The sequence below is a fragment of the Rhea pennata genome, chromosome 12, assembly GCF_028389875.1.
Source record: "Rhea pennata isolate bPtePen1 chromosome 12, bPtePen1.pri, whole genome shotgun sequence".
Classification (NCBI taxonomy): domain Eukaryota; kingdom Metazoa; phylum Chordata; class Aves; order Rheiformes; family Rheidae; genus Rhea; species Rhea pennata.
Window position 1 is genome coordinate 8,946,320 of NC_084674.1, and position 20,513 is coordinate 8,966,832.

Consider the following 20,513-nt stretch of genomic DNA (forward strand, 5'->3'; position numbering starts at 1 on the left):
TTTGGTTGACACATGTGAGCAAAGAGTATAAGAATATTTCTGATGTTAAACTGGCCTGGAGAGGAATGAAATAGGAAAGGGACAGGGAGGGAAAATAAGCCAAAGTGAAGCAAAATCTGTCGCATCGCTGGCGGCTGATTGCCGTATCGAGTGCCCTGCGTTACGCATCTCCCTCGCACCAGACAGGCACCGAAGCCCCCCGTGAAGAGGGACCTTACGTATCGCCCACCCCTCCGAGACGCCAGGATACTGGAGGAGTGCTTTTCAAACACCTCGTGGGGCGTTGGAGTCACGTCACCCTTCAAAGCTAGGGAGGAAATTAATCTGTTTCCTTGGCCAGAATTTAATCTTTTCCATTTTCTAACTATACCACTGCAGGGCTAACAAAAATAAAAAGGGCAGATTAAAAAAAAAAAGCGTTGATATCCAGGCTCACACGGCATCGTGTGCCCCAAGAGGAGCGAGGGAGCTGAGGGAGCTCCTCCTCGCTGCCCGAGGAGCTTTCCTCGCCTCCTTCGCCTCCAGCAATTTTTGCAGCCACTGTGCAAGAACTCTGGATTTGGGGATGAGAAAAGTAAAAGGAGCAAAAGAGAAGAATATTTGACTAAGTGAGCAGTGGGGCCAGATCACAAATACGTCAAGACATTATTGCTTAACCTGCTAGAGTCCTTGGTGGAAGTTTGTTTTCGAGAAAGGGTGACAGCAGGGAGATGCTAAGAGCACCGAAGGGCCAAGAAGGAGGGATCTCTTGGAGGTCTCGGAGGTAAATGGAAACCACTCAGGGCACTGTGCTGACAGCCAGCCGGCAGCAGCCTCCTCCAGGCTGTTTTATAGCTGCACTAGCCATTTGGAAAGTCCCAGTGCGGCTGTATCCCTTGCTTCTTCCTCCTCTACTTTTTCTGCTAATGACTTTTCCCTAGGATGGAAAACACTTGCGTGAGTCAGGCCAATTCCAAACTGCAGGATCCAGGCGTCAGTAAAGTCCAATATGTGTTTTTCCTTGGAGTCACTGTGGGCACCTCCGTCTCTCGCAGCCCACGGCTGTTTCCGTTGTCGGCAATGCAGAGGCTGGATGCACGTTTGAGGGTAGACCAGAGTCAAAGCGCAGGGATGCCTGCCTTTCCGGGATGCAGTTTTCCTCTGAGTTTGATACTCTCGGGAGGAGCCGTGTCTCTTTGGTGCTCCCAACTTTGAAGCGGAAGGGATAGCAAGGCATCCTCTGACTTGGCAGGCAAGTGCTGGTGGGAAGAGACGTGCGGTCACCTCCTACCAGAAGCACTTCCCATGCTGGGACCTTCACACAAACTGCTTTCCAGAGTGGTGAGCAGTAAAATATTCCTCTTAGATGTCTGCATAGAGCTCAGGAGCCATCAGTCAGTAGCCAAATTGAATTCTTGCTTATGTTTTCAATTAGACTGAAATTCATTAGGCCTATACCCAAAAAAACAGTTATTTTTATCCCTTGAGACTGAGAGGTTTGTTTCGAGGGGAAGAGCCACCCTCGATAAACAGTGAACAAGGATCAGGGTGACTCCAGAGGCGAACAAATAGCTTTGCTTTTCCTGTTACCAGAAAAAAACGCCAAAAGCCAGTCTAAAGAACTGTATTCAATGATTACACAGCCTAAAAGACTAAAAACGTGTGTGTGTGTGTGTGCGTGCGTGCACACATGCACTGTATGTGTGTTTATGTATGTATATCTAGCTATATGTATGGAGAGAGGGAACAAACCTAACTCATATTCTTTAGCTGATGTTTTACTTGAATATTCTTTATTACACTCTGATAATTGTTATAATTTTGTGAGAATTAAAAGCAATCAGAAATCTACTTTGTGCAAGCCAACCAATTTTTTTTTTTCCTGCTGGAAAATGCAAGCAAAATGGCAAGGACTTTTGGCAATAGAATGTCCAGATAAATATGCCAGATTTCTTGCAAATGGAATTATTAAAAATAGTTACAATGCTACCAAAAACTGTTATTAAATGTAATAGAAACTATTGTGTTAATATATTCACAGTATATAATTTATCTCTGAGTGTATGTAAAACGAAAGGCTATTTTCTTTGAATTTTTCTTATGCTGATATTGTAAACTATATGACAGATGGGTCAAGTCCTGATTGCAGTATTCTAACATTTGGAATAGCAAGTAACATATTTGATAGAGCTGGCAAGTTTTTATATATGATTCAACCCAGAATATAAAAGCCACTAGAATTCCAAGTTGAAAATAATTAAATGAGCTGGAAACGATCAGGAACTACACATTTTTAAGTGACAGATTTTTTTACATGTTTAAATTGCACAAGAATATTTTATAGCTCCCTTTAACCAACAGTGACGTTTAATTCTAAAATGTGTAATTGATATTTGCAAAGCAATTAATTTGCTGTGGCTCATTATTCTATTGCTAAATGTACCTAAGCACTGGGGTGCTGACTTTAGGTGATCTTTCTTAGTGCACCTCTTCTGAATTCCAGAGTTTTAACTAAATTATCCTAATCCAGTTTTCTCACTTGGCCGCATGAAATGCGGCGTCATACTTACGTTGAATTTTTAGCTTTCTGATTGCACGGTAACGTAGGATATTAGAATCTGCTGGCTTTGTAATATTCGTTGTCAGATTGTGTCATTATTGTGTAATACTGAAAGTACCAAGAAGCAAAAACCAGCAGCTTATTCCATTTGTATTTGATCATTTCTGCTTATGTTTCTTTCAAAGTTTTCATCTTTTTGTCACTGTTTATGAAGTCATATGTCTCTTTACTTTTGGCGTCTCTCTCCATCATGCACAAGCAGCCCGTCCGTCCAAGCCTAAGCCACCGGCTGGGCCACCATCATCTCCTCAAACGCAGACTAACATGATAAATCATATGCTCAAAGGCATGGCCAAACAGACGCCAAGTACTGTAATAGTCTTCCTTCCTTCTATTCAGTGGTTTTCTAGTCTAGCAGTTGCTTGTTTAGTTTAGTATTAGAAAGCTAGTTCTCATGTGCAGCTTTACACAAAATACTCGGCATGATGTGGTAGGTTTTGAGAGATTTAGAGGTAGCATTTATTTCAAAATGTCCATTTTTTTGTCTAGCAATGTCTGACATATGCAACATTTTCAAATATCAACGTCAGCACAAAATAACATTGTTGTTGCATAACATTTTGCATGAAAACTATAAATATGTATGAGCTTTACATGATGTTGGATGAAATGTTTGATAAGTATATCGTATACGTTTCATGTAACTGTCAGTGCTCCAGCTATCTCAGCAGAATATTCTGATGTATAGTAACTTAACCAGGGAAATATTTAAAATAAGAAGAAAAAAAATTAAGATTGACATCTGCTGGCTGCCAAAGTTGTATAAGCATCAATATTTTCTTTAAAGACAGCATCTCTGAGCAGTTGTTCTTATTAACACTTTTGTCTTTTAGTTGTATTTGAGAGCAAATCAGTGTTGCAAATAAGAATGGGCCTGATGCTGCTCTGATCAATGGCAAAGCTTCCCTGTGACTCCGGAGGTGCAGAAACAGCCAGAGCGGATGAAGGGATGTTTCTTTGGACTCTTTTTGCACAAAAGGAAGAAGTTTTTACTTCTTGTAGTTAGGAAGGTGCTGGCTTGAATGGGAGAAAGAATGACAAGTTAGCCAGCAGTTCTCCAGTTTCAATATTTGTCCAATAAAACATGTTAGGGAGAACCTGGACACTTCTTTTGTTTCCAGTGATGTAAGAAATGAAAAGGAAACTGAGAAAGAAACCCCCAGGGCCCCGTCTGTAGTGTAAATCAGCAAAAATACACAATTCACTTGCACAGTGCTTTACTACATTGCATCTCTCAGGGGAGCGGAGCACCTGCAAGGTCTGATTTCAGCGGACGAGGTTGCTGAGCGTCTCTAAAGAACAGCCCAGGTGCCCTCACAGGGCAACCCAAAGGAGACAATTCTGAAAAATTTGGCTTTTTTTTTTTCTATGGGAAATCTGTTACCTATAAACACATATTCAGGGGAAACCAGGAGCAGACAAGATTTTGTGGTGAAGACTAGAGTTCTCGAAGGTCCCAGAGCCCTCAGCAAGGCAGGGTTTTTCCCGGGACACTCGACTTGCTGCCCAGTGCAGCAGAGCAGTTGCATCTGTTGCTTACCATCCATTTCTGTCCCATCGGTAAGGAAGACCTAGCAAAAAGCTCATGCATGCACAGGTCTACAATTTGCAGTAGGAGTGAAATGCCCAGCCACCTTTCCTTTCAGCAGGACCCAAGCTGCTGGCTTCCTGGGCTCCACTGGAAATCCCAGGTTAAATGTCTTGCTAGTGAAGGAACTTAAATACATGCATTTGTAGCATTTTGCTGTATTGGACCCATATAGTCAATTGTGTACTGCTAGTTGCAGCGGATTGGTTTGGCTATTTGGTTTTGATTTTTTTGGTACCTCGCCTATTTATGAAGTTTCTAGCCTTAATATCATGGAGAGGTGAGAATGTATTAAGCTCAGAGGGAGGAATTGGCCATGGGGTTGTCTGGGATAGCTCCCAAAGTGCAATCCTGTTCCTTGCCCCAGCTGCGCAGGAAGACCAGGCTTGGCCCCGCTCAGCACTTCCAGCGATACAGCTGTAGTTCAGTGCAGCGACAGCCCATAACGGAGCTGGATCCGCAGGGAGCAGGTCTCGCTCTGCTCCTCCTCCTTGGGCGGGCAATACCCAAGAGACTTTTGCGAACCTCAGGAAAGTGAGCCACAGTGTCAGTTCTTGGAAACTGCCATGGTTGCATTTATCAGCTCTGTGGCAGCTGTCATTCAATAGAAATGTGGCTATATATATTATTTTCTTCATTATTTCGCTCGAAATACTCCAAATGAGCCAGACTGTTAGCACCTCAGATGTTTTATATGTTATCTGTAATATGATACCTGTAAGATTACAATTTAATTACATTAAAAAAAAATGCAAAATAGCTCAATATAGTTAAACATCAAGCTCCAGGATTTAAACTCTTGGGTTTGTTTGCAAGGTTTTTGCTGTAAAGTTGCATCTCTTTTCCCATAAAAATGTTACCTATGAACACCTAGTGGGATTTACCACTTTCCACTCCCTCCGGCATGCGTAACTCCTTGACCTCTGTGAAGTTAAATCCTGGAGCAAATCAGACCTGCAATTTTTTTTTCAGTAGTGGGTCACATTTGAATTTCTCAAGTTTGACTATTTATTAAATATACAGACAGATTTGTTTAAATTGATTGTTTAAAAAGCATTTTAAAATAATACAGGCATGATATCTGTAATAGCATGATCTATGCTGAAGGATACATATTGTTCATGTATTACTGGCCAGATGCTGTCTTTAAGGAATGCAATGTTCTTATTTGAACTAGTAAAGTGCCGCTATCTCAGCACAGAAAACAAGATAATTCTGACAGTATTTTGAAATTTGGAGCTGGAGCACTGCATTTTCATAGTATAATAACGAATGTGGCTTTCTGGTTTGCTCAGTACTAATTATATAAGCATTTAACATATGCATGAAAAGATCTTTAAAGCTGTAGAATATTATGGGATTGTTTCTGAAACCCCTAAAATGACTTACTGTGCATCTAGCTTTTCCTTCTGCCTGCTTTTTAACTCAAGTTCTTGTACTACAGAAAATGTAGGCCGGTTAGTCACACCAGCTAAAAAGTTAGAAGATACAATACGCCTGGCAGAGCTGGTAATTGAAGTGCTACAGCAAAATGAAGAACACCATGCAGAGGTGAGCAGCGGTGCCCTGCGGGACGACATCCCACAGGCCTCCGGCAGGGGCTCGGTGGTTGCGAATGGCTTTGCGTATTTATCTGACCTCTTCTGAACAGGTGCTGGGTTTTAAAGCCAAAAGGTGTTCTTAAATAACGGTGATAAAGTGTGATGAAGGCGAAGTACAGTTTGGGAAGACTGCTTTTTCAGAGCGGGGGGGAGGGCGAAAGGGAAAAAATAATTAAATTCTGCTTTCATCTACGTCAGTCTGCAGCTTTTCATACTGCGCCAGCGAGAACTGAATCTGGCCAAATAGGTTCACCACCAAGTACATACAAGAGAGAGCCTGTGCACTTTTGAGAAAGGTTGTATTTCCAAAAACCATCCTGTGTTTGCACCTCCAGACGTCACTGGCATGGGTCGCTGTCAGCAGCAGCCCACTCCTGCTGCTGAGAGTCGTAGCAAGTAAAACCACCACAAAAACTGAAGAATCGTTGTCCCTTTCCGGACATTCAGATTGTTCCCAGGGCTTTAACTTGGGCCTTGCTGTATGTGATAAGCTGCTGTTGTAGCTGCCCTGTTTTTCCGCTGGCCTCTTCTCCCTTGCCTTGCTGGGAATACCTCCGTTGCTAGTCCTCAAGGATAGAATGAAGCATCCCCTGTTGCTCTCTGTATGGGTTATCCAATGCCTAATGAAATAGCTCTCGACTCATCAATGCGCTCTAGATTCATGTCTTAAAAACACCTTTAAGCCAAGGCAATCTGTGTCTTACTAAGTCAAACGTATATGAGAAGACCAGTAGCGTGTGGCTTGATCCTGGGACCACTTGAACCCCCAGGCAGCTATCAGTGCCGAGCGTAGTCCCGCTGCCGGCGCCTCCTCACATTTTCACCTCGTAGGGACTGCCCAAGTAAGTAAAGCCGCCCCCCGTGTGAGTGTGTGCAGGACTCAGCCATGTGTTCTGTATAAAGCCGGTGCTCCCTGATAAGTGCTGCAAAGTTAATCATATTAAAGTTCAGAGTGAACAGTTACTGTTTATGGCTATAGGTTTGGTAACACTCATTCACTATTTTCTCTTTTCCTTCCCATTGATATATATAATCACTATATTTTGCATTAACAGCATTTGCTAAATAATTTCACAGTTAGCTAAAAATCATGCCAATGTCTATTTAAAATTTGCAGTATAATTTAACTGATTTATAATACACGACAATCCACAGCACCCAACTAATGCCTGATTGCATATTTAAATTTCCTCCCTGTTTTTCTACTATTCATCTTGGATGATCCTGGCAGGGGAAAGAGGTATGTGACTAAAGTGAATGAACGGAGTCACCTCCTGTCATATTTCGTGCATGCCCTCTCAGTGCCATGTTTCCTGACGGGGTTTTACCCGGGTTACCCTTGCTTCCGTAACTTTGACCTAGGAATGTAACGGCAACTTCGAGCGGGCTGCTTGTGGACTTGGTAGCCTCACACAGGAGGGTAAATGTGGCATAGTTATCCAGTCCATGCATGTAGCAATGGGTATATTTTACGAGCGCTGCAGTTACATCCCGCCACAACCCTACCTGCCTGGAAACTTTCCTCAGCCTGTTGTTACCTCTGTTGTTTTGCATTCACCTGATCTATATGGTACACTGTGGTGGAAATGGAGTAAGTAACACCCGAGTGACTAGAATGACAGTGGTCTTCCTATGGTTTTGTCTGTATGTGCCTTGTACTGGATATACAGTATTTATATGTAGAGAGAGAATGTCTGTGGTGAAGAGTGAAATAAACTTAATTTTTGCAAAAGCGAGAGGATGCTCAGTAGCACTGCACTTACACGTACACATTTGATAAATTGTCCAAGGATAACAAATATCTTATTCCACTCATCACCAGCATAAACTATATGAACAACCAGCCTGGGAGGAGCTATTTTTAAAATACGAGTTATTTTTAAAATAGTAGACTTCTGGAGCAAGCGGTTAGAGGGTCAGTAGCTCCCTGCTACACCGATAGGATCCTTGCAAGGAGGAAGATTCAAAACTGTACTTCGGAGGGTTTTGTGTCACAAGATTTTGATTAGAGACAGAAGGTTAACGCCAACACGAATAGGAGAAATACTGATCCCTTCTTCTGCATGGTGACCTGAAAGGGTGAAATCCATCTCTGTCCAGAAGCCCCCGCGCTGTCGGTACGTTACTGAATTCCTGTCCTGAGGGTTTGCGTGGCGTTTCAGTAGTGCACAGGCAATTGGCCAGTGCTCTGCACGCTTTGAATTTTCCCCGAAGGAAGAGAAACGAGACTGAATGTTTTATCACACTATTTTTATTGTATGTAACAGCCACATGATTCTTCTTCTGTGAGATGAGAAGTGTTGAGGCATTGTGCATTTTTTCAGCACGTCTTATTTTGTAATCAAAGCAAACTCCTGCGCTATGCTGCTTCCATCAGTGTAACTACAGCTACTTTATGAAGGTGATTATTCCAGGTGAGTTTTTTTAATATGTTGTCCCTTCACCTGGAGCTGAGAAAGCTCGAACTGCAAGTTAGCACTCTTAGGTCTACTGCAGAAGGTCAGCAGGAAATTAAGTTGCATCACTTACTGAAGGTATGACTTATTTACTGAAAATGAACAGTGTTGCAAGTAAAATGCCCCTCTTTTCTCCCCAACATGCACATCCAGGTAGATGTGCCATTGAGAACCCAGAAAAACGAAACTCAAAACCAATCACAACAGCATGGAAAGTGTTCAAAAAGCTTTAGGACAGAAATACTGTGTTTAGTAAGTTGGGTTTGGCTTACCCATAACAAAGATGGAAAACAGCCCAGATAAAAATATGGAAGAAATAATGAGCCTATATATGTAATACATAAGAGCGAGAAGTCTCTGTCATTATGTCATCTCGCTCATCAAATGTCTCCAAGTTCTGCTTGCTTTCTTGTGGGTGAATGATGACAAATGCCACAGACTCTGGCCTTCATGTATTTTTAAACTTGCGTTCTCTCTCTATGTATATGTATGTGTATATGTATATATGTATTGTAACTCTTTGAAGTCATACATATATACATGTGTACCCCATGTGTAAACGATACAGTAGTAGGTGTGTTTGGCTTCAAAGCACACTTCCTTTTCCCCTAAAATTGTGTTTTAAAAAAGCAGGTAAGTAGATGGTAAATAAATGAGCTGTTAGCATCCTGAAGGAGATTTTTAAACTACAGTACTATAGCTCCCATGGCAGGGAGGTCCTGCTCGCTGAGAATAGGGAGGAGGAGGCTGAGGATCCTGACACAAGTTAGAGCTTTATGGAACTGAAATTTGACTATTCCAGCAAAAGTGTGACTGGTTTGGGTGTATTTTTTTCAACAAATGATCACATGCTTTTCTTCCTAATTTCTTTTAAAATAGCATTTTTTTTTTCCTTTTTAATGGAAGCAGGTTTTTATTGCAGGACTCTGAAGTGAATATGTTGGGGCTTGTTGCAGAAGATATTATTTGGCTTCCCCTCTTCCCTTTCCCCCAAAACATTGACAGTAGTTGATCCTTCATGGCGCTTGTTCGGCGCACACCGACCTGTGCAGGATGGATGGGCAGGGAGGCAGTGTCGTAGGCTCTTGGCGAAAAAGGAGCCATCAGAGAAACCCCATCAGTGCAAGGACAACTCTGCCATCCTCCTTGAAAAGAAAACCCCCAAAGACCACTGCTAATTTTAAGAGGATGCTCGCTTGCAGCACTTCTTAGTGTGTGCTCATTTCTCACCTGCATTTTGGGCAGTTTGAGTCAGAAGCAGCCCTGAGTCTTGATGCTTTCAGTTCACAGGAGCTTGCTGTTAATGCACAATTTCACACAGGTGTACCACATGGGGACACCCGTCCAAGCAGCAGTCTTGGGCATCTGGCCATGCACATGCTTGGATGCAGACGTGGAAGTGCTGGAGAGCGTTGCTGTGCTGGTTTCTTGGGCTTCATCATGTTAGTTTGGGCTTTTTTTAGAACAGCTGCTCCACAGACGTCCAGGGCTGTTGCCATTGCTGACCCTGAACATCGACAGATGTTTCTGCAGTGACACATGCAGCTTCACCCTGAGGACCCCTATAGTGAGATGAGTTTGGGGATCAGTTATTTCACACCGTTTATGTGGCCTGGGTGCATAACAGCCAGGGCCACATCCAGTTGAGGCACATCTTACACTGGTTTTATTTTAACATAGCGGAGTAATAGCAAGGTAAAATCAGTCTGTTTTGCAATTAAGGGAGTAAAGGAGTGGAAATAATCCCAAAGGCTTGTAGCTGTTCCCTGCAGCCTCTAGGACAGGAGCAGTCAAAGAGATTCTTGGCATCCTGCTGTTCTCATCAGTGTCAGTGGGAAAACATCCGTGAATCAGAACCAAACCCTGAGAAAGCTAAAGACCATTCTCCCTATTTCTATCTGCCAAAATCTTCCTTCCAGGAGGCAAAAAAAATACTTCCTGACAGACAGTCCCTCTTTAAACCAATTTATTTGTACCCATCTATAAGGTTTGATGCCTATGATACAGTTTTTTTTTTCTTGCAAAGTGCTGGAGAGCTGTTCCTTAGATCCTTTGAGTCACTGAGTAATTTCTTATCACTTAAAAGATTACAGCACATGGTCCTAATGACAGCACTTCTCATATTGCATGTTCCTAGCCAGAAGTGATTACTAAACACGCATGCATGCGTTTTTGAAACATTCACATCTGAGCCATGTATGATGTGAATGTCACGTCAGAGAGCCCGTACAGTGAATTCGAAGGACCCATGTGCATGAGAATGAGTTACTTCACTGATATCTTTTGGTTTTCAAGTTTAGATGTGTTTTTTTCCTGCCTCTTTAAAAATACAGGCTTGATTTAGATTTTTTTTTTTTTTTAATCTTTGGCATGTTGATAATAGAGCTTTGTAATTTGGTTTCCTAATAAATAGCATTATGAAGGTGCTGGTGTTTTTATATGGATGTGTATAGCTAACCCTGTAAAATGAACAGTGCTATAGTAACTTTTACTGGTGATGCTTGAAATGCTTCTAAATAAGTGCATGAGAGATTTAGGACAGATTTTAATATCTTAGGCTTCTAGTTTTTCAAGACAAATAGAAGTAGTAAATCCAAATAAAATTTAAACTGTTGGAAAACATAGCAGAAAACCCACAAACACAGTGAAGAAACTCCCAAATTTCTAAACTTTAGAATAATAATTAGTTGATTTCTCTGATATTCTTATATTTAGCATGATAAAAGAGGAAGGAAGTGATTTATTGTAAATTGAACAGGTAAGACCTTCTCTTGTGTGTTACAACTGCGTGGCTTTACAGCGGAGCTCCGAATAGCTCCTCTGCAAGAAAACTTTGCATAAAAATAGCAGTGCCTAATTCTTGTGATTAGCACTGCATGTGCAGGCTGACACTTTAAAGCACTGTTCTCTTTACAATAAAGGTAGTTTCTGTGGGATGCACATTTTTTGAGATATGTGGCCTAGCCTCGTTTACTCTGCTTTATTAGGACTAATATATTTCTTTATTGTTTTTCTCTACCAACTCCAAAGGCCTTTGCTTGGTGGTCAGACTTAATGGTGGAACACGCGGAGACCTTCCTGTCACTGTTTGCAGTGGATATGGATGCTGCATTAGAGGTGCAACCCCCAGACACATGGGACAGCTTCCCGCTCTTTCAACTTCTAAACGATTTCCTCCGTAGCGACTGTATGTATTGTATTTCGATCATTTATTTTCATTCATTCAGGTTGTTGACAATACTTGTAGCTTCTCCATGCTGCACAGAGAACTGAGATGGCTAGAGCTTTACAGTAAATAGTCTTTTAGTAGCGACTTGATTTTGATTTCCATTAGGGAAAAAAATAGTGCTTTGATGTACAGACAGACATCGCTTAAATCAAATGCCTCATTCAAAGGTGAGAAGCTGAATTTTTATTTTGCTTCATCTTCTCAAGTCTGTTGGTAATGGCTGCTGGATCAGCAGGGAATTAGATGCATTAGATCCCACTGTCGTTAGGTGTGTGTATTGTTTTATATGTGTGTGCTGCAGTTACTTAACATGGAGCAAAACACAGCCCTTGCTTTAAAAGACTTCAAGGAAGGGAGGAAAAAACTTAAAGTAAATGAAAGCAAGAGTAATCCAGAACAACAGTACTCTGTGAAATTCAGAGGTTTTGGAGTCTTCTCCAAAGCACGTGGGCACATACCGGCAAAACCCTTGGGGATCTGGCAGGCTCCATGTTGGTCCGAGTGCTCCCCAGGAGGCCGGTGGCTCAGTTCTCGTTGCCCTCAATCAGATCCTAGCCCAGGGTCCTGGGAGCTGTGCAAGGCTGCACGATGAAGCCAGGGATTCATCTTCAGCACCCTGGCAGTGAGTAACACAAGAAGAAATGCTTCTCCTCCCTGCAAAAGCCATAATGTTTGCCCTGCTGTATTTCTTACATCCATTTTATTCACAGGAGGTGGTAATGTATTTGTAACCTGTCAGTTTGACACTAATGGGGGGGGGGGGAAGATTCATTGTTTGTTTACTTGTTTCAATTAAGAAGTTGTCATTAACGTTGGTGACTGATGCCAGCTCCCGTAATGTTCTTGAAGTTTCTTCCTATTAGCTGACAAATTCATTGTGTAATGAAGTGCCACACTGTGGTTTGTTGCAGAGGTGTTTAGTAACGGTAGTTTCTTACTATACTTTTATTTATCTATTCTAGATAATTTGTGCAATGGAAAATTCCACAAACACCTTCAAGACCTGTTTGCTCCACTTGTTGTTAGATATGTCGATCTGATGGAGTCCTCAATTGCACAATCAATTCACAGGGGCTTTGAGCGGGAATCATGGGAGCCAGTAAAGTAAGGAAACCTCCTTTGATACAATCGGAATTTGGGTGCAAATGGATGGAGATTCATACAGAGATGAATTAGCAAACTTTGCATTGGACGTGCAGAAAGTGCTATATATTTTCTGGTTTAATGCTAAAAATAGAAGGCCTGATTTCTTCAGGGTGTTCAATTTAACGAAGGAAATGGTATCTGCTTTTTTAAATGCATTGCTACCTCAGTTCAAACCTTGTGCCTTTGGACATGGAAGCATGGAAATGTGAAGTCCTTCTTAGCTGGCATCGCTTTTTGGATCCTATTCCGAAAGGCCTTTTCCAATGCTGCTTTCGAACTCAAATAGTTCATTTTCAGAAGAGAAACCTTGCTTTACTGCGTTCAGTCCAGCCCTATAACCTGTGTGAGTCATTGCTTTGTTTATTCTTCCTGATACTCATTTTTTCCACCCACCCTGTGAAGGGATAGTGCAGCTTTGTACTTCTCGAATCAGCCCCGCTGCTGCTGAGTCCCAGCCGGAGCTGCTGCTCCCGAGCCGAGCCCCCCCATGTTCAGCAGTAGGTGTTTCGAGGCTGTGTCGAGGAGACGCAGAAGGCGCCAGCCCTGGAGGGAATCTGGTGAGCTCGCAAGCCACCGGCACACAGAAACCCCCAGGAAACACAGGCGAAATGGTTCGAGCAGAATCAATTATTAAATTCCGAAAAATAGGAGTTTGCAAGCAAGGAACGAGCAGACTGAGAGAAACCCCAATTGAACTCAAGAACTGACGAATGATAAAAATGTGGCATGCACTTTAGATTACTGTTGTTATTTCGCAGGTTTTGAAGCATTACTGAACCCTGTCATGCTTGTTCTTAAGAGCCAAGTCAGATCCTACAAAGGAAAAGCACTGACTTTTCCTGCTAATAAAAATATTAAAAGAGAAGGACTGACCCTATGCAAACAACGGGAGTTTGATGGCACCTCGGACTGGGGGTTCACACTGGGTGACCTCAGGAGAGTCTATTTTCCCTGCTTTTTTGTGATTCTCTAGCAGAAGTTAAGTGGCATTGTGCTCTCAAAGGTTGCTGTATAAAAGAACGTGTGGTCTTTCAGGGCTTTTCACACCAAATATGTTCAGTTTACAAGGAAAAGAGATTTTGTTCGGCAGCCAGCCTCCCATATGCAACCTGGAATCTGATCACCCAAGTTTTTTCCTTTCTCTCTTGTGCATCCTCGGCATCCGTAAGGGTTCTGCCTGCCAAATCTCAGGCCTTTTCTTGACACCTGACCATCCCCTCTGTTTTGAGTGGGGTTAAGTGGCTGGCGTTCAGGAGTCTCTCTCACTTTCTATTTGCTATCTTTGATCTGCAGGCTAACAGGATTAAAAATCCTAAAAAATCATGTTTCAAATAAGCAGATGTGACCCAGAAAACATACAAGAAATAGATCTTTCGAGTAGGAGAATGCCATTTTTACAGCCACTCCTTCAAGCAGAATTTCACTTCAAAGTTAGCATTAACTTTAGTTTTATAGCCCTGCTTTAGTAACAAATATGTTTGTATTTCCTTCTCTGTTATGAAATAGAGGCAATTAACTTTGTGGAACTGTCCACCTCAGTCAAGCATTAAATAGGCAACTAAATCTACTTTTTTTGCTTTTATCAGAAGCTGTTACTATTCTGGCTTTTAATTACCTTTGTGGCTGAACTATAGATGTACGTAAGTACTTGCCAATGGTACTTGCCTGTCAAAATACTTTGTCCTCAGGTATGCCAAAATCTATCATTTTCAAGTTAACATTGATAGTTTTTAAAAGATCTTTTCTTAGTCATCGTGGTTTTGCACTTTCAGGACTTACTGAATGCTTTGTGCATTGCAGTGACAAGTGAGAGCCCAGGATGGAATATCTATCCATCTTAGAGCTTGGGGTATTTAAAAGATCTGTTCCAGCAGGAAAGTGGGTGCTTTTCACAAGAAGCTTGTGTCCATCTGGTGAAAAGAGCCATTCTCCTTTTCTTCACTAGTTGGTATTTTTTTCTTGTGTCTCACACACAGACGTGCGAGTTGCAAACGCCAGCTTAGCAGGATCTGACCTGACAAAGGGATTTACCAGCAAACGCACAGAGGGTGGCATATAGAGCGAAAAAGGAAAATAGGGGTGTCATTCCTAACGTCTTATGACAGTTTCCATGCACTGTTCAAAGCTAAATATTAAGGTATCTTCATCTTTTGCCTCCTGGGCACGCCACCTGTTCTTCCTTATCTGATCTGCAGTGAACTTGCAGAAGATTTGCCCTGCTGTATCTACTTCCTTCTTCGCTCTATTGTCCATACCGCAGCACTGTTGATTTTTAGACCACTGATTTCTAAATATTTTGGGCCAGCCAAGTCATGACCTTCCATTGCAGCCTTTGGAGCACAGTTTTTTTGGCACTGGAGACACCATGAAGCATAATATGGTTCCACAACTTTCCTCTGATCTGAAGAAATGCTTTCAGCTTGGTCTGGAAAGGTAAATCAGTATAGATAAGTTTCTCTGAGCCTGCTTTGGATCTCTACAGTGAGCTGTAAGAACAAAATCTCGTTATCTCACGTCAGCCAGGAAATTATTCCATAACCCAGAGTCTTTTGAAAGGATTTCTCTATGCTCATGCTTGCAATCAAGGCTGAAATATGCAGCCCTCCATAACCTGAGCAGATGGCACTTTGCAAGCATGTAATTCTTCTATTTTCATTGCTGAATACTCTGCACCTTATGCTGCCAAAGTTAGGTACAGAAATCACAAACAGTGAGAAAGTATATTGTTAAGTATTGAAAATATGGGGGAAAAAGCATCGATGTAATGTGCTCATGAGGGCTATAGTCTTCCTCTGCGGAGCTGTTGAATTTGCAGGGGGTCCTTGCCCTATAGCTAGAGCAGCTGGTGTGCTTGTGTGAATCCATGCAGAGAAATGTGGAGAGCTTGTCCTTACGCACAGTGATCCAAATACGGAGGATACTGAGTAGCTCTGTTCTCTGGTGAGTTGAGAGGTTTTTGAAAAGTAGGGTTGTGCAGTGATTTTTTTCATATTAGCTTCTCAAAGAACAACAATTTATCTTGCAGCCAGCAGACACGTATGTGTGTGTGTGTGTGTGTGTGTGTGTGTGTGTGTGTGTGTGTGTGTGTTTCTCTGTGCATGTGTCTGTGTTGAAAGATCTTTCTGAGATCAGTGCAATGACAACCAGTTTCTATTACTTGACGAGGAAGTTACTCATTGACCTATGACTGTCTCTAGCACATAGTAGTCCTGGCTTTGGTATCTATTAATTGCTCACTAACCCTTTGCAAACTATTTATAAATTTATCACTAATATAAAAAGTAATTAAGCAAAAAGCTGTGATTATACTAATCATTTGATGAAGTTCTACAAAATGCTAGTGAAAAGCGTTTCCCCTCAAAAGAGGCACCGTTGTAGTGATAATGAGTACGTTTGTTAATCTTCTGGGCATCAGGCAGAGGAGAACACACATTTGACTGCCTACTTCTGTCAAGCTCTTTGCTTCGTACTAAGGCTTCTGTAGAAAGACTTGCTCTGGGAGCCTACTACCTAGGCTTGTTCAGGCTAGGTAATAAGCATTTATAGTGGAAGATAAGATGGAAGAGACAGGCTGCCTCCTCAATCGGTAAATCACTGCAGGGGCACACACGAACTGAGCGTCTAAGTATGGGCAAGGCTCTCCTTTAGCTCCGTCCTGAAACCAGGGGACAACTCAGTAAAAGTAATTTTCTGCCTACGTTTCAGTCTTAGGGTAACTCTACAGCAGTAGCCCCTGTGTGATGGTACTTGTTTTGTGCAGTGAGAACTACGGGTACAGGGTGAGCCTTGGGATGCCGTCGCAGAGGATGCTGCCTGTCTAATTGCACCGAGAATTTAATAGGCAATACAGGTTGAGCCATTTGCATAGCTAATAAGCAAAGATGAGAGAGAATCAGCAAAACACTAGAAAACGATCAATACCGCTTCATAGTGTAATTCGTCAGTCAAATATGCCAAGGTCCAGTCCTGATGCCGAGTCTTCTTAAATCAGGCAGCCCTCATCTTTGGTGATCCAAATGCCCAGATTCCCTGCCTGCTGGCTGAGATTATATTTAGCCACCTCTCTTAAATAAGCATGGCAAGCTTTTAGAAACAGTTTCTCATCTTGGACCTGTAGTTTTATGGTCTGAGCAACTGCAGGCTTGAACATTTGTTGGTAATATTAATCATTTTTTACAGGTCTCACTGCAACTGTTAGTCAGATAATTAGATCAGTTGAACCTGCAAAACTATGCATGTCAATTCAGGAGAATGTTTTTAAAATTAGTTACTGTATGTTAACATAATACACTGCATTATTTTGCTGTTTTGTCTTGTTTTAAGAGTATTAACTTATTCTTGCAACATATCCTTGCATCAGCAAAATAATGTGTTGTATAAAAGAAATATGTTTCCATGTGAATATAGTATACTGTTTACTCTAGAAGTCATATTTTATTAATACAGTGTTTTTATTAATATAACACTGTCACTTCTTGAATTTTAATATTAAAGCCAAAGGTCCTTTGATTTATGTATTTACCATCTGGCTAAGTTATTTAAGTTGCGTTTCCTTATACATTTATATGTTGTCCACCTCTTGCTATTTCTTTATTTATTCCATATCAGTATTTTACCACTTGCACTGCCATTTCTGAAGATTTAACACTCTCAATCACTATGGAGTCTGTGAATCATTCAATAATCATGGCACCTTAGTGGGCATATACAGCATGAATGGGAACAACGGACGGGCTTGCTGCGTTAGCAAGTTCCCTTATCTGCTTACTGCTTAATAAGGAGAGCAGGCAGATCGCGTCCAGGCGAAACCGCTGAGAGGTACAGAAACAAAGGAAGACCAGAACCTAGCTTTTTTTCGCTGGTGAAGGACTTTAGATTGTGTTTTTTTCCTGATTTTATTCACAGAGGGAGAATGAGGATCCAAGTCACTATCAGTTCCCTAAGGTTTGTCACTAATGACAAACTGAATTCTTACAGTGACATAGTTCAGATCTTTGCCTGCATTAGCAAATATTTATGCTGTATAGCCAGCAAAACCCCACTACTTTGGGTTTTGATTTACGAAATTTATAGTAAGAAATGTTGTTCAAAATACACTTGTGACTCAAGAAAACTGCTAAGAGTGTAATATTCCTTGGAAAACAGAATATCAAATTTGATGGCTTTCCAAGGCTCTGTGTGATGCTGCCTGTGTAACAACTTCTAATTTCCTCCAGGGGAATGGGAGAGACCTTCTAAGGTGGCATGTTCTGGTGCAGTCGTTAAGACAAGGGAAATTTAAATGCTGAAGCTGTGTCCGTGCACGTTAGGAGAAAAGCTGCTAGAACAAGATGAAGCTGAAATCCTGAAGTCCTGATTCCATTTTTACTGAGCCCAAGTAATGATCCAATAAAAATGCTATAAAAGCATATGGATTTGTTCCTGAAATGAGATTGTAAAGACCATCCATGACTCTGTCATAATGTGCTGCACAGTATTATTATGTTAAGGCAGAAACAAAATATACTTCTGAAACTGGCTTCTTTTCTGTTAGCCAGGAAATATGGGAATTAGGTAATCGAGTTCTGTCTCTTGCTCTCCCAAACCACATGACATTTTTATTTTGTATGTAAAGTATAGCTGTGATGGGGTACTCATTAAAATAGAGCCAGACCAATTATAACATCTAGGGACCTAACATAGGGAAATACATCAGGGTGTTTTGCAAACTCTAGGCATGCAGTGTTATTATTCTGCACGCAGTTTCCAGCGAGTATATTGCGTTAAATTGATACACTGACCCATTGTTTTAAAGATCTGCTTTTGCATAACAGTTTCACATCTGAAAATGTTTATTACAGTCATGATGCCCAACTGCACGTTTCATAAATTAACCTTTGAATGTCTTAATCACCTCGTGGCCCATTTCCAGCCAAGAAACATTCGTGTACCAATCCTGGATTTATTAAATGCAATTCATTCGCAGTTCACGTACATAGATTTGAGCATACCTGCAGGACTCGTTTTCTCTGCTCACAAGACTCCCCAGGCAGGATCAGGGCACTGGTCTTTGGTTAGGAAGAACCTTGTGGTTCCCCACTTTGTTGCTGCAGATGAGCCCATGTTTTTTATCTGGACAGCACAAGAAAAACAGGAAGTTCTTGGAATTAAATCCTGACTCCACTGAATTCAGTGGCAAGAAAAACTTCTATGGACTACAGCAGGGCTAGAATTTCCAACTCTGTGTTTATTATTTTGAATCCTTATCAAGAGAAACATTCCAATTTTTCTAGTAGATCTCTTAGTGTAGCTATTTCACGTATCCATTCTACCTACCAGAGTATGTAGGAACTGAGATTTGCTTGCTTATGAGATAGCTGTTTTCCAGTAAAGGCTGATCTCTGCACTTTTGAAATGATATTAGGACTTGAAAGTTTTTGTGTGGGTGTTTGAGTACTCTGTTAATTTGCTACTTTGTGATTCCTCTTCTTCCGTTCTGTTTTTTTAAGTAACTTGCTTTTTATTGCAGACTGCAAAAACAGTGCACTTAAGCTTCCATACTCATGCTTCTTTCTGAAATGTTTTGCTTTATTTTTTTAACTGTTGTCGTGCTGTGAACTTTGCAGATTTGTTTATGAGTGTCATGTGCTTCTGCTACATCTGCATTGTCACTGTTATGGTATTTTTTCTTTCTGTCTGTTTCTTCCACAGGAGTTTAACAAGTAATCTGCCCAATGTGAATCTACCAAATGTGAATCTCCCTAAAGTACCAAATCTACCAGTTAACATCCCGCTAGGCATCCCACAAATGCCTAGCTTTTCTGCACCGTCATGGATGGCTGCTATTTATGATTCTGAGTGTGTATTCAGTTCAAATTAGATCTCATTTAAATTTAAAGTAATCTTGGCATGGATATGTATTGTTTGTTTCTGTGCATTATATAAAACTTTAGAGAGTGATACAGTTAATTAGACGTTTCCTGAATGAGACACTCGTGAATTTCTGGCATGCGTATTTTGAGAGGTTTTTGTTTAAATCTTTAAAATTTATGTGACACCCACTGAGAGTTTGAGCAAATATCTTGCTTTACAAAATAACTGTCGATAACGGGGCATGGTCTGAATGACATATGAACCACAAAGCATATAATGTGAGATAATGTGTCTCAGCAAAGAGTTTTGTCCAAAAGATAAGATGAACCAATTTCTGTGGACCAGATGTAGATCTAAATGTGAATTTTGTTTAATGCAAGCTCCACATTCCCCAGATGATAATTTTTATCTGAATTTTGATGAAACAGTTTACCAAAGAGGACCACACACTGCGACTGTTCCTATTCAGTTGGTGGGAGGCTCCAGATTGCAGCTAAATTTCATAGCCTGAATAATCCAATGGCCAACTAAAGAAATATAACTTTAATGTCAGCTTTAGATTGTAGCTTAGGAAATTTAGATTGTGGCTTAGGCACACAGGAGCCTTGTAGGAGCCTTGTTGCTCTTCCCATTGCCTTTCAGAGTGTCCCTGGATGTGCACATAGTACTCAGGAGGAAGGTACTGCAAACCTCTGGGCTCAGCATAAGTTCAGCAACTTCTGTTTTCATAGCAGATTTCCATTAAAAGTCCCAGCCACTGAGCAGCACAGAGGGCGGCACACAGAGGAATAAACCAGTTCCTCTGCATTCAAAGTAGCTGTTCTCCTGAGAGCTCCAAGCACAAAAGCTGATACCTCACCAGTTCTCCTTGCAAATTCCCACAGGATTATTCAGGATCATGCCGACACAGGATGGTCTCAGCCAGCCATTCCCCTAGCCCCAGAGCTGACAGCACCCATGGGGTGTGGAGCTGCCTTGTGCCCTCCTGCAGGCTCACGGTGATGAGCCTTCCCATATTCTGCTGCACCGCCCCATGCCTAAG

The 20,513-nt window shown here is 41.5% G+C and overlaps 1 protein-coding gene across 8 annotated transcripts in view; it reads left to right on the forward strand.

The window, feature by feature from the left end:
• Window positions 1-20,513, forward strand: part of CADPS (calcium dependent secretion activator) — a 239,860-nt gene that overhangs the window by 175,737 nt on the left and 43,610 nt on the right. For 4 of the 8 annotated variants that reach the window (XM_062585365.1, XM_062585368.1, XM_062585367.1 and 1 more), the window contains 3 exons: window positions 5,632-5,738; window positions 11,275-11,431; window positions 12,436-12,577. In XM_062585365.1, coding sequence (XP_062441349.1) covers window positions 5,632-5,738; window positions 11,275-11,431; window positions 12,436-12,577 — 406 coding nt within the window. Of the gene's footprint in view, window positions 1-5,631; window positions 5,739-7,019; window positions 7,029-11,274; window positions 11,432-12,435; window positions 12,578-19,309; window positions 19,457-20,513 lie in introns of all 8 variants that reach the window. The other 4 variants (XM_062585363.1, XM_062585364.1, XM_062585362.1 and 1 more) reach the window with 4 other exon arrangements.